This window comes from Echinococcus granulosus, assembly GCF_000524195.1.
Source record: "Echinococcus granulosus chromosome Unknown EG_S00064, whole genome shotgun sequence".
Classification (NCBI taxonomy): domain Eukaryota; kingdom Metazoa; phylum Platyhelminthes; class Cestoda; order Cyclophyllidea; family Taeniidae; genus Echinococcus; species Echinococcus granulosus.
Window position 1 is genome coordinate 126,616 of NW_020170444.1, and position 14,682 is coordinate 141,297.

Genomic DNA, 14,682 nt, shown 5'->3' on the forward strand with positions numbered 1-14,682 from the left:
GTACTTTCTGTATCACTTTTTTTATTAAAATGCATTTAGTTTCAATGCTATCTTTGTGTTTGTGTTAAACTGTGTTTATTTCTTCTTTACCAGTTTTATAGAGTAGATTTTTGATAACATTTGCCTTTTTGGACGCTTAACAGTTTAAGGAAGCAAGTTATCATCTTTGAGTCGGTGACTAATTGCTTGACTGAAAAAATACTCCGAATAATCTAACAAACAATAATTAATTTACGTATGTGGTAAATTTGAAATAGATACGTTGGAAATCATTACGTTCGAGCGCATTAAGTCACAACTTTGTTGTACCTATTCAGCCAAATTTATGGCTTAGCCGAGGTGAAAAGTGCTGTGAGTACTATAAAATAACTTTATTGAGAAGATATATTACTCTGGCCTGTGCTAGGTATCGAGGACAGAAAGTGCACCGGGACCACGAATGCTTCTCTGCCGGCAGATGATTTTGATGCGACAATAAACTAAGTAGTAAAGAAATGTAAATAAATGTTAGAAAGTGGTCGCATTGTTTTTGTACTGTTGTAACCACTCGGTTTCAAAACTATTACAAAAAACTAAGCGAGTACTGGATCTCCTACATTCGCTATTTTGAAAAATTCGATAGTCTTTTACAGGAAAAAATAACAATGACCACCCAATAGACCCTTTTTCAAAGCAAAAACCTTATAGCCTTCTCTGTGATGACGGTGGTTATGCCAGAGTCGATTGCATTTTTAGGTAAAAAAGGGCTTCATTAGGCTTTGCATGAACAAAAGTATCTTTCTTGTGTCAGCCACTAAAACAACATCTGAGTGAGTCGAGATCAACCACAAAGCAGAAAGAGCACGATTATTTTTAGCGAGATGAGACAACTTCTAAACAAATAATCCTGACAAACCTGGATAATCTTCTGGGTTAGTACTAAACATGAGACGCAAATTTGTTCTTCCTAATGACGCTGCGATTTTAGCCGACCATGTCAGCTGCCTTTCCCCTTATTACTTTTTTCGCACAAATTATCTAATTTCCCCAAAGTTACACGGTTATTGAAAAAGTCTTATTTTATACGCAAAGTGTAATGACGTCATCCAGTCTACCCAATTGCTGCCACCAGAAGAGGTTATAAAGCATTCGACTTTGCAACTAGTTTGGCTACAATCATGCGTGAGAACCAGAGAGTTTTCAGCAGCGTTTAATGACGCTATTACGGAGGTTGATTAATGCTGAAGCAAAGAGGCCACGCATTAGAATAGGTAACCTCCTATATTTGAATTAAGGCAGCTTGTAGCACCTTAGCAGCAAGCCGTTAGTTCAGGGTACACATAAACAAATTCACATTTGTAATTAAGCATACCATAATCACTGCACAAATACACTATGCTTCCTTCACATTGTGATTATCTATAATTTACTAGTTAGAAGGACATATACTTATAAGAAGAATTGGTTAAAGGTTCCAAATTTCTGTTTTCTTTCTGAACCTTATTCAACCAGTGCTTTTAGTTTAATTTTAAAGTAAATAGCAATACTTGCCTCCAAAATAATTACTAATTCTACAGTGTTCTTTATGGAACGCTCGTTACGATGGGAAATTCGTAGTTTGTGGAAAATGGAAAAATAAGCAGAGGCTCTTTCCGACTGAAAATTATAATTTCATGCCTTATTTCTTCCTCGGCAAAGAAACTTAAGGATATTTGTTGTCGGTTTAGATATTGAGAAAGGATTTGTGATGTAAATTGGCATGACGTCCAGTTAAGTATTTGTAATTAACAAAGCGAACATGATTTGTGTTTGCTGACAAAAGTTGTTTAGAATTACAGTAAAGACCCGAAGGCAGGTTTAGTTTTACGATGCTGACGTGTAACTTTTATGTATTTAGCTGATTATTTTAATACAGACACTTTTAAACATTTTAGAGGTGTATAGAAGGCTATATATGGTTTTGTTCTGTCTAATGCTTAAATTTATTGAATTATTTAGTTTCCCTTAATTTTGTAAAACTGTAAGAAAAGCTTCATGTCTGCTCGTACCTGTATAAAATTCCTCCTTGATGTCACGGGAAAAGCGTATTTGATTACCTTTTTAGGATTTCATTATGTTAGCTTTAATCGAAGCACTTTGGTTCGCCTTCCGATTTATAACCGCAAAACAACTAGATCTTGAAATCGCTGTGAATTTTTTCGCGTTTTAAGAATTATACCTAAAGTCTGACTACAGTTTTCCATTGGACACGGACGAGTGCTGAGCGCTTGGGCATTCGCTGAGCCCATGTGACCATCTCTAAGAGAGTAACATCTCTCTTACACGAGCCTTATAAAGCTAAACTTTGTGAATGACGATTATTTATATCGCTTTCCGCCCACAGTTGAAGATAAATAAGTCAATCGCGCCATGGCCTGTCTTGCCGACACTGGGGTTAATAGAAAGGTTTAAGAAAAATGCTTTTATTTGTGACTTTTAATGACATGAAACGCACTTTATAGTGAACATTGTGGAAAGATGAGTATCAACCTATTTAGGTACACCTTTATGCCCTCGTGAGCAGCACGCTTTTAATCATGTTCCGAGCTTCCCTGAAAAACGCTGATATTCTTTCTTTAGTTAAATACGCTCGCAAAATATCTTGATTCAACGATGTTATAATTACTTCCCGAATGAACTGGTGCCTCAGTTTTTGAATTGGAAATAATCACACAGAACGTATATTCCAGAGGCAAGAGGTAATAAAATACTCTCATAAAATTCGAAGTCCTTGTTTAGGGACAAAAATAATTCCGCCATTTTTGCTTTTCTCACCTATTTGCAGACGTTTACATGCAGTCACAAAATCATATTTTTTTCTCCAGCATTTAGAATCCAGTAAGAGGATCTTATGCCTCGTACTGCCATAAAACTTACCTGTAGAAAGGCCTTATACCACACTCTAGAATGGGAGGAGGACAAGAGCTTCTTTTCATCCCCTTACCCATCCACTTCTTCATCTTCATCTTCTGCATTATCTTACCCGAAATTTCTCCTATGGATGCTTTTCAGCTGTTCTCGACAATAGCATCGGACAATTGCATGACGGGCTGAATGGACGACTTATGGGTAAGGTGTGATGGAAGCTGCGGTGGCTACGTTGCAGTTTTCTGCTCCTGCTGGTAAAACATTGGGTGCAAATAGAATTTGCGAAAGGATTGCATCTCTTCAAGAGAGAACTAGATCTCCAATTGCAAATATGGTTAATTTCACCACTGATATTTATTACAAAGCAATATGGAAATTCATCTGTTTGCCTTATCATGGATTTTGGAGTTTACAAAAGTCAAATATAGAGGGGTCTGGTGTTTTGCATGGGTATTCCCTGTCTCTTACTAGTAGATTCAGCTTTGGCAAATAATTGTAATCGTAAAAAGAAAAACATGAGAGAATTCAGTTGGCATTAATCGTCACCACGTGAGATCCGGCAGCAGCGTTTGGTGTGGTTAGCATTGGGAAAGAAGTAACAGGAGTGTAAGAATATTCTGCTTTACAGGAATCCCCTTACCCCATGCAACTCAGTTAATTAAAGTTGACCCCAACTATTTCGTTTTCACTTGCTTTGAGACAAGGTAAACCAGTGCCTTGAGTTTACAAAAGATATGATTAGCTTCAAATTGTAACAAGTATGCCTGTAGTTTAACATAGTCCTCCGCTTCACTTCGGCACTGATCTCAGTGTTTCACTGTTACTTGGAAAGCTTTAGGATGAATGGAATCTTTAATGCCCCTGAATCGCCCCCTAGGACAACTTCATGCCTTGGTACTCGGAGCGCGTTAACTTGTTGAAGTTGTAAATGGATGTGAATGATGACCCGGCCTTTACTGCCTCCAAAGGGAAATTGTTCACTTATACAACTTCACCACATGACTGATTATGCATTGATAAGATATTCGGGATCAGCCGTCCTTCACAACGGCACCAAGTTCGTGTTTCCACTTGTTGTAAAAATTACAAAAGAGACAGCTTGACCGAGAAGAAGATTATACACAGGGATAAACAAATGCGATTAGTAAAAAGTCAATGAATATAAAATTCTAATTCTTCTACTGGTAGATCAAAGTCAATTCACAGTAAAATCAGCATCCAAACAAAGCTTGAGTAGTCTCTGCGTCGAATCAGTGTGTACTGCGTTTGCCGCAGTCCATCCTGAAGCATCCGCTGAGGACTGCTTTTGGCCAATGTCCGGTACCGATCAGGCGACTTATCACGGACATGACTGTCTCCATTTTCCTCGTAGAATTGACCCTCGTCAAAGCGGGCTCGCTGAGGGCGGTGATGGATGTAGAGAACTCGCTTATAGAGATCGTCATCTTCACCACCCCAGCCTTCAAAAGAGTTCGAAGCGCCATTCATAGCCTCTAAATGGGCTCGTGTGAAGAGGGTTATGCCGCCAAGAGTGTTGCGATACATTCTGTGTGTTTGGTTAAAGAAGGACACATGAGTCGAAAGCCTGATGCACTAGTTCTGCAAATTTCAATGCGGTGGATTGATTCGACAAAGTGGCCAAAGATGGTGCTGTTGTTTAATATTCTGCTGTTGCCAAGGTTGATGTCACTAGCCTTATTGTTGTAATTTAGTAGAATTTTGTTTTTTGGATGTTGCTTTTCAGCTTTATGTCCACAACGGCCTCTGGGTTTCTTCTAGCTTTGTCTATACTATTTCCACGGCATTAACTCATTAACAATAGTAGCTTAATTTTGAAATTGACATCTTTTTAAGAGTTTCTTTCTGAACGAAAAGTAGTTTGCAGCATGATAAGAAAAACCTGGTGTAACAGAACAACACGTATTGTGATAAGATATACTAGTCAATGTTATGTCAAACAGCCTTGTTGGCTTTGTGAGAAATTGAATTATGAAGTGATTTCTTTTAAAACATTAACGACTGTTTGAGTGCCCTGTTAATGGCAGTGTAACGGGACGTATCAGATGCATTTTATTTTAAATGTACAATACGGTCCCTATCACCGGAACTTCGGGGACAACTCACACCCTGATATAGCCAACAGCTATTGTAAAAAACATAAAATGGAGAGTTATGTGACGTGAACATCCGATTCATCAGGTGATTCAAAGCAGAAAAGTCAAAATATTACAGCAAGTGACTAATGAACAACCTATTTTTAATTTTTAGCACTGTGCTGCTAAGCAGGCTGAATCAGTGTTGCTTACAAAGCAAACAAATGTTTAACTGACTTACGGCTTTCCACCTTTTTTATAGTGCACATAACGTAGAAGTTGATGTGGTCGGAAAAGGCAGTAATATGGCGTCTTCATGCTGACAGGAAGCTTGTCCACATCATGAAATGCAAAACAGGAGCAGCCGTATAACCGGTCACCTGGTTTGGCATTAAAAATTTCCCTCAATGCCGCGTTAAATAATTTTGCCCTATTGAATCGTGATTTTCCCACTTGCTCAGTTACCAGAATTTCGTATGGAGTGCCAACGATCCGCATATACGGTGTCATGTGAAGCAGAAATATAAGGAGATCCAGTTTTCGGTTGCGATAAGGCACGAGTATGATTACCTTTTCACCAAGGGGATAATCCAATTGGGGAGGGGTAAGGTTTCTCGCGCGGTCTTCAGAGAGTTCATCAATTTGTTTAAGACTCATGGAAGCAAAGTAGTGTCGTTTACCCAGCGCTACAGAGTCTTTTGGATTGAGGATGACAGCTCTGGGGCCATTTGAAAACTGATTAAACAGTTGGAACTGAAGAATAACTCCGTAACCAGCTACACAAAAGAGAAACACAAAGCCGCCGACGCAGAGGAGAGTAGCAACTTTGCGCAGAGACCTATGCATTTCGTTAAAACGGGTCCTGTGAAATTCAATTTAGCAGTAAGCACCCAATCGACACTCCATCCTCGCATTGGCTCCTCCAACGCCTCTTGTCTCTTTGCAGTTGGTTGCGGAGGCTATAAAGCCTTAAAATGCGGGACTAAAGAGTAGGTGTGCAGTGGTGTGAAATTAATTAAAAAAGCACAGATTCAACCCGTCATTCTTCTTATTATGAGTGTAGAATTGCCAAATGCAGTTGAAATATTTTGCGTACCTATATCATCGGTAATATCACCGAACTTTGACAACCGTATCTGAAAGATAGTCATAAATGAAAATGTTAAATTGCCTCTCAAAACAAATCAAAGGAAATTTTCTAGTTACTTTGAATAATCCGTATTCGAGAAACATTATTGTTTAGCACAATCCCCATTTTCTTCTCTTCTCGGGCTTTCATGTCCTTTAAAAGAGGAGTTTGATTTGATTAAAACATGCTTGTTAAGTAGAGTCAATAAGAATAGGTACAGGTTTGGGGGATCAGGAGTCTGACGAATTCCCTGCTTCGGCAGATTTCACCCACTCATCCATTACGAGATTTGAGTTGACTGCCTGCTTCCTCTTAAAAGGGTCCATTTTAAATACCATAAGCTCTACATACGTCCCTCGTCTTTTTAGCTCCATTTTCTGTGCTCCCCTACGGGTTTCCTTCAAATTTGCCACTCGGCGATTTTCTTCCTTTAGTTAGTGCCCAAACTTCGACATCGAATCCGATTGGTGATGTATCTTTGCATAGTTCTTCTTTGTTGTGGTAAAGAGTTATTGGCTGGGCACGAAGTTGTGCGCTGCAGATGAGGCAATTTGTAGGCGAGAGCACTTTCACTACTAGGAACGGATCTTTGCTTCAAGGTTAATGGGAAGGTTGGGGGGGATCGGCTTGTATATTTGCACTAAGTCTCCTCCATAGGCGTTAGTTTAGCTGCGTTTGCCGTTTTATTTCTTCTGTCTGATATAAGACGGTCGTAAGTGTCTACGTGTGACGTTACGATGTTTTCCTATGCATTCTTTCAGACACAGCAAGTACTCTTGCACATTGTTGGTTGCCGCTTTTATGTTTGGCGGAGAGTTATAGAAAGACCCTCCCATTTCATGACTTGTGAGTATCTTGAACGGTGAATCGTGTGTTGATGTATGGACTGTAGCCCTGTACGTCATGTGCTTAAATCCCAGTCTTCTGGTTGAACATTTGCCATGCTGACAAATTCACTGACTGAAGAAAGCTAAAGCAACCAATTCAGCGTCTTGTCTTCTTGGATTTCGCCTCATTTGATTTTCTGAAATAGTCTCCCACTACCAGAACACATCGGTTTCCTCTCTTGAAAGGCGGTAGTAGACCTATAATGTCTGTACCTGCTCTTTCCTCTGGGAAACCCATGGGCATAGGCTGCAGTGGTACGATTGCTTAAGAGTGAGGCCATTTAAAGCTGCTGGGAGAGATACAGGTTCAGCAGAAGTCTAGTAAGTATGGGGTGAGCAAGGGCCGCCAGTACCTTTCACTCGAGGCATCTACCGTCCTCTCTTTACCCACGTGGCTCAGCTGCTAGTGTAACTTAAGGAATTGTTTGTACAAATAAGACAGGGACCGCTAGGCGCTTAGGAGATTCGACGCTTTCTTGGTACCATAAAACCTCACCTTTAGAGAGAGTTTCGACAATCCTTACCATATTCATCTGGCAGCTTTGCTCGATGGGGTCATCCCTTCCGCTGTGAGTTTATAAGAGGATGTGGGGAACTTCTCGTAAATCAGAGCCAAATCAGGACCGGTACTCCGCGCAATTCTTCAATGATTTTCAGTAGAGTAGCTCAAAAGTATGGTTCTCACTAAGACATCGTCTGTTTCTGCCAAGATAGAGCATCGGCAATGCTATGCGTATTTCCTTTTTGTATTGAATCGTGGAATCATATTTCTGCAAAACTTCGTACCAATGTGCAACCGGGCGGTCAGCATCCTTCAGTGCTTTTACCCAGTTGAATGCTTGATGATCCGTTCTTACCATAAACTTCCTCGCCATCAAGTAGTGTCTGAAATGTCTAGCCATTGAGCAGATAGCTAACAGCTCATGATGCATTGCTTTTTTTCTGTCCCTTTTTTTGCTGAGTCTAGTACTCGCGTAGGCAATGACGTGTTTCTTTCCTTTTTTGTCCCTTCGTGAGAGTACATCGTTCACGTCTGCATCGCTCGAATCCGTGCTCAGTAGGAACGTTGGGACGCTCGATTTAATGTTGGGTAATGCTAGAATCAGTGCAGAGCAGTGCATTCGTTTTGGTTCTTTAAACACTTTATCTTACTTTTTCTCCAACTTGATTATTTTGCCTGCTTTAGTGTTAATATTTGCAACGGATTGGCGAGCTTAGCAGAACCTTTAACAAAACGCCTGGAGTAATTTGCTCTTTCTGATTAGTTGTTGTTGACCATGTCCTCACTTGATTTGCATGGTGTCCAGTGACTGTCATCCCATCTGACGAGTGTGTGAGTCCCAGGAAGGTAATTAAGCATTACAGAAAACTTCATTTCTTCAGGTTTGGGATCAATTCTGCGTCTAGCGGACAGTCGAATACTAGTCTTGGGTTGGCGTTATGCTCTCGAATATCTCTACCAAAGATGCGAATATCATCGAGGTATATTATACAGTGCTTTTGGGAATAAACTAATCAATGCTGTTTGCGTTGAGTGAAATGTTTATGTAGGGTAATGGGAATGCGTCCTTCTTAGTTGCGGTTTTCAGTTCCCCCTAGCCAGTGCACAATCGGAGGCTACCATCGTTCTTCTTTACCAGTGCAATTGGAGAGCATCATGTTAATTGTGATGGTTTTGTAACTTCTTCTGATGGAGGAGGTGGAATACGTCTGGGTGGTTGCCAGATGGGTATCGTATGCTTGGCGGTACCTGTTCGTCCCGGCTTAGCGCCTTGCTATGCAAATACTTTCGTGTGCCTAATCAGAAACTGGCGAAATTCTACCCTCTAGTCATCAGAAATGTGAGTCAGGTGTGCGCGAAGGTCATCTAAGTTGTTTATGGGGATGACTGCAGCTTAAAAAGGAGATCCGCAGATGCCACCTGGGTCTTCTTTCAATAGCAAACCATCTGTGTTGGTTTCATTGCACCGGTGGGTAGAAAAAGTGCCTTCCTCAAAATTTAGGGCAGCTTTGGTGTAACGTAGTGAATCAACACCAAGTATCGCGTCACAAGCCAGCTCTGGACATTTAACGCATTTCACTATTAAAGCTTCTTTTCCTATGCAGACTCCCAACAACGTTTTCCCTTTTACAAGAATCTCCCTTCCTTCTGCTGAGTGCCCGTTTTATTTGCTCCAAAAGGCAACCTACTCCCAACCCGTTGAAAAAGGACCAACTATTGAAATCCCTTCTTTTTTACTGGAATTTATACATATTAAATCAAGACGACGCTAAACACACATTATTGTCCTTTTTTATTAAAAGCGTATATTTAAGAAGCCACATATTTTTCTCGCTCTTGAATACGGTGCTTCTTTGAGAACTGCATTTCTACTCATTTGGTCTCCCATGAACTTTACGGTTAATTTTTTTTAAATGCATTATTTACTCTTAGCCAATAAATTGGTTGTATCTGTACATATTCAACTAAAACTATTTTGAGAAGTATTTATAGAGTTTTAAATTAAAGTAGCAGTGGCAAGAACGATTCGGCTATAGGTAAGAATTCGGAAACGTATAAAAACATAATGAGGAATGAAAGTTTCTGCGAAACTGCTAATTACAAATGATTAAACCAAATATTTTTCTACAAATTCGCCAAAGTATTTGAAGATTACTATAGGTTGTTGCCGAAGTAAGTAAGAGCTCTGAGTAATCTCCGTGGCTTGATTCGTTTCTTTGAGTAAATTTGTTATCCTTTTTTTTCAAAATTCATTAAATCAAACTTTTATTTTCTCTACAATAAGTACAAGTGCAAACCGAAGAACTAGTTTTTCACGAGATAACTTGGACTCTTTAATCTCCCGTTTTTTTCGCCTAATGTTGGTCTCGTGGTATATGCCCCTCTCTTTCCAACGTCTTACGTACTTTGTTGGTTAAAACGTCTTCATAGGCCGCTCTGGTACCACAACAATAGCTGAGCGGGTTGGTACTGTTTGTATTGTTACAAAAGGATACTTTAGCCTATGTTTACCACCAACTTTACAGTCTTTAGCAGCAACTTGCTCCACGAACGATCATTTGAAATTGAGGGTATTCTTCATGATTGGCTAAGTCTACGAAGACTTTTTAAAAAAGAGTCATCCTAGCGATGCAGACTTTTGCCAGTCACATGCTTTCTTCAGAGGAGCTGTAGGAGACCAGGTCACCGTCGTTCTTGGGTAAATTTGCTTCCTATAATATTCCTGTAGAAATAGTGTATAACTAATATTAACTCCAAATGACATTCAGATACCGTTAAATAATAAGTAAGTTAAGAGATGAAGGGGGACGAACATATAAGTATCAGAATATTACCATTTACTAAGTATTGTAAACGGCGTTTCAATGGAAGTTGACTAGCTTTACCAGTGATTTATCAAGGCAGTCTCCTTCCTATAAATCTCGATAGCGGGAGTTTCATTGTAATCGACAATACAAGTGGTTTAACAGAGTATTTTTCCTGGGTGACAAAAATTCATTTAACTGATAATGTGATAACCATTACTGGGGTTCATCAATGGGAAATATTGAGAATGACGTGTAAAATGGATCGAAATAACAAAGTGGACGTACTTTAATGTAAACAGCATAAATGTCAATGCTCTGCAATTTATTTTTAAGAGTTTGATCAAATTTCATTATTTCATCAGAATTATTCTCTACTTAATAGGTTCATGTGCTGATTTTAGCATGAGAAATGCGTTTACTGTAATTTAAAAGGCATTCAAACTCATCCTTTACCTGAGAAATGCAATTTTGTATAAGGTTCAAATTAAAGTAATACCGCAGTGCTTGCTCAAAACAAAGTTTATTTCAAGTACTGAAAATAACGGTAAAATATTTATTTCTTTCTTTCCTGTGTTATCAGAGAGAACTAATTGGTTGCAAATCGTCTCCCATAATGCCTCGAAAAATGCTTATAACTAGGTTCTGCCAATGACAAATAGGGATTCGTCTCAATTCCTGTATGGTTTTATAAAATATATCATTAAAACCCGTAATTTGATACCAAATCCACTTTATATAGGTCTATTCTGTATTCTTCAACCATGTAAAGAAGCTAATAAGGATAATTTTTGTATCAAAAACGCCGAGTTTAGCCCAGGTAAGTTGTCCGCAAATTGCTAAAGCATGTTTTGATTATATGAGACATTGGCACTTAACTGTAGAGTACAGTCGTAACGCGAAAATGCTCGCAAATGCTGAAAAATCTTAAGTTTCACTGATTTAGCTCATAGGTGGTGAATAACTCAAATCACAACGCCATTCCCGTCCTTTTGGGGAATTCTAAAATTTTTGTTTTAGAAACTCACCCAACTTTCCATGTGTCGACCGGTAGTGGTGTTGTGCCCGCCACCGCTGATAAGGAGCGGCGTCAGAACAACGGAGTGGAAGGCCACAAAGCTTGGTACATATCGGTTGAGGAACCGTCAAATGGCTACTACGATTGAACTATATGTCGCCGTAATGGTAAAGAATGTGGTTTGCTTAAAAGTGGAGCAGTCTTTACACAGACACTGCCCTTGCCGATTCTGCCAGCACCTTCACCCTTCTATTGTTCACTCCAACACTCAGTTTCGCTTCCCGGAATTTCCTAAGCTTATTCTGTCCCTCTCTCTAACCTGTTTCGTTTCTCCTCGGACCAGGTTCCTTTGATGACACCTTTTCAGTCAGATTTGCTCCACTACAGTGATGAAGATAAGGCAAGGATGTTAAGAACCAACGCCTCAATGAAGGAGGTAAAATTTTCCACGAACTTTTAGATAGAATCGCATAGACTAATACCACTTTCGGTGTTCCTTTTAAAGCCGTCGATGGATCTATACAGGGAACTTTAGATCCTTTGTCAAGCTGCGACATCATATAGCTGGATAGGAGGTGGGTAAGTGAATAAATCTACTATGTTATACTCACCTCCTCTTGCCCTTTCTCTTATCACTCATCACCATAGTTACTCAACGCCTAATTAGAACCAACAACTGAATTTCTAAAACGAGCGTTTATTCTATTTTTTAGATAGATTAGGGAAAAATCACTACGTATCTTGCATTCCAGTATAGGCTATGCGAGCTATTCATTATCAAGGGATTGTCAGAATTCACATAACGAATTTGATTTTGTAACAGGATTGTTAATGTAGAAGAATAAGAAGGCTGTTTAAGGATTGTCCAAAACCGGAAGATGCATAAAGACAAATGAAACTAAATCCATGTAAGTATATGATCTAACTAATATTCACTTACTATAACTACTTAAATTTGCATAAGTAAATGGATGGAGATGTGGGCAGATAGGAGAAGACCAAGAGGCGAAATTCAGCCGTGCTTGGTAAAAGAATACCCAGATGTAAGAAGTACTTAGGTTTATAACCTTCAAAAAACGATCTTTATTATTTAAACAGAATTGACAAATGCTAAAGTAATTGCTAGTGTCATGGGAAGTGGATCAACTGTGGCACCTCGGTAGGACTTCAGATTAATCTTCAGGTGGATTACTTGGATAAGATATTCACATATCGGTGGGAGCAATACATGATGTCACGCTGGAAATCATAAGATCCACAAATACTACTTATTGTCTTAAAAATGGTTCAGCATTTAATGCAGCATAATGTGGAAAGGTTAAATCCTTCATAATTCTCAGTTGATTAGTGCCACACAGCGACTCACTTATTTCTCCATCATTGTTTGACACTCCAGACCTGTAATTCATTTGCTATACACAAACTGATCACCTAGTTAAGTGCATATTTAACTAGAACTGCATTTATTAGAGAGGGATACATTTTATTAGACTAATCATAAAAAGACCGAATAGCCTTGGAAAGGATAAATTAATAAGGTTATGCAGGATATCAAGATAAATAGCCCCAAAAACTAGCCAACCTGATGTCCATGAGTATGCTTCGTTGTCAAATGAACTCGTGTAGAGGTCGCAACATAGAGGAATGAGGAGAATTGTTACCCTCATTTTGAAAATGCAGGAATGGATTGCAGGGCTTTAAAATCCAAGAGATTTGGCATTTGTCTCACCTATTTATTACTACTGAATTATGCTCCTACACCCCCAGTAAGGGGACACGATAATTGCTTAGTAATTTTACACTCAGTTGGATGGGTGGAAGTTACCTCAAATGGAGTATTAACATAGTCCTCCATAATGAAGTGTGATATTATGAATCTTATCAAACATTACAATAGCTAATTTGCAGACAATTGCGATCGCGCTTATACGAATAACTACATTTTATTTTAAAAGCCCGCAGAATTAAAAAGGGGAAATGTATTGGGTGAATAAGCTGCTTTGATAAGCTGTACTGAGGCCAATTACCCAAAATACGTAAATCTCCTCTATTAGCATTCTCCTTCCATTTGAGGTGAAATGATTACCTATTTATGCCAATCATTTACACCTTGTGTGAGCCTACAAAGAACATTTGGGTCATCAGCTGTAAAGCCTTGTAAATCACTGCCTTATGATGGTGCGGAATGGTTAGGTGACCTCACAGACAACCTACTCAAATGACGTCTTTATCATTTTGCTTGATTTTTGTAAAATAATGGGTGGATAAAGGGTACGTGCTTGTAAAACTCTTCCCTGAAATATGATTCTATGCTTATCTTGGAAAGAGCTGCGTGAGGGACCCGAGCTGAGGCCAGGATGAAAGTGGTAAACCCATAAGTGTTGTATTGCAGGTGGTGAATACATTAATATGAAGATTTGCGCCAAATTGACAGCAAAGCTAGAGGCGGATGGTTCCAAGTTTCATATAGAAATGGCCCACACAACACTTGCAGCCAGCGGACTACCCATTTAAAAGAACATAAGACAGGATGTCATAAAAATGCTGCTTCCATCTGCAGATGGGGAATTTCTTGCACACGTACAACTCAGTTTTAATTCAACACAAAGGCATTCATATGGAGATTTAAAGAACAGAATCACACCGGAATATCATTTTATTTAAGGCAAGACGGCAAGGAAACCTTTTAACAAAGGTAAGCTTGATTAATGGAATAAAATCATATTTACATTGTGAATGCGCAAGGTCGGTGGGTTATGAAGCACACCGTATACGAGTCCCTCAGGCAATGCTTGTGCCAACGATTGTTTTTCATTTTTGCAATGGTGTCATATTTTGAAACTTTTAGAATTTCACAATATGTAGACTGAATTATGAAGTGAGTAGCCTCCTCTACATATTTCCAAGTATCCTATCACGAAAAGGGGAAAGGAAAGGATCCAACTTCACAAACAGTAAAAACGTATATTTAAAAAGTGTAGTATTATGTGGAATGGAGTACGCTTTGATTACAAAGTTGCTGTAAATTTTGTAATGTTGTACACATCAATTGCTTTTTATATGTATGCCTTTGCTTTAAAATTTCTGCAAATTCTGGTTCGAAAAGATTTTCAAAAAATGAATTGGCAAAAAAGTGAGCATGCTTCTTCGAAAGCCTCATTACTTTCTTAATTCTACCGCTTAATTTTGTAAGTATTGATATGCTAAAATAACAAATGTCATGTAGTTAGATGTCTTGACTGTGTTTGGGAAATGCCTCGAGTGGGTAAACTGCCGGACAAAAAGGCGATAAACTGCTACTACCTTCTTTAGGTGTTTATAATTTAGAGGTACCTTAGCTAAAGTTTTGTACCTTGGTTTTAC

The 14,682-nt window shown here is 39.0% G+C and overlaps 2 protein-coding genes across 2 annotated transcripts; both read right to left on the bottom strand. All coding sequences in view use genetic code 11, as the record gives it.

Moving 5' to 3' along the window:
* Nucleotides 1-4,086: 4,086 nt before the first annotated feature.
* Nucleotides 4,087-5,825, bottom strand: EGR_06822 (Beta-1,4-galactosyltransferase; the record flags this gene model as incomplete). The annotated part of the gene is made up of 2 exons (XM_024496071.1): nucleotides 4,087-4,432; nucleotides 5,221-5,825. 2 exons carry the CDS (start codon nucleotides 5,823-5,825, stop codon nucleotides 4,087-4,089), a joined length of 951 nt encoding a protein of 316 aa, XP_024349491.1.
* Nucleotides 5,826-9,604: 3,779 nt separating this feature from the next.
* Nucleotides 9,605-10,655, bottom strand: EGR_06823 (hypothetical protein; the record flags this gene model as incomplete). Its single annotated transcript, XM_024496072.1, has 2 exons — nucleotides 9,605-9,731; nucleotides 10,522-10,655. The coding sequence occupies 2 exons, from the start codon at nucleotides 10,653-10,655 to the stop codon at nucleotides 9,605-9,607; spliced, it is 261 nt and encodes an 86-aa protein (XP_024349492.1).
* Between the last annotated feature and the right edge of the window lie 4,027 nt (nucleotides 10,656-14,682).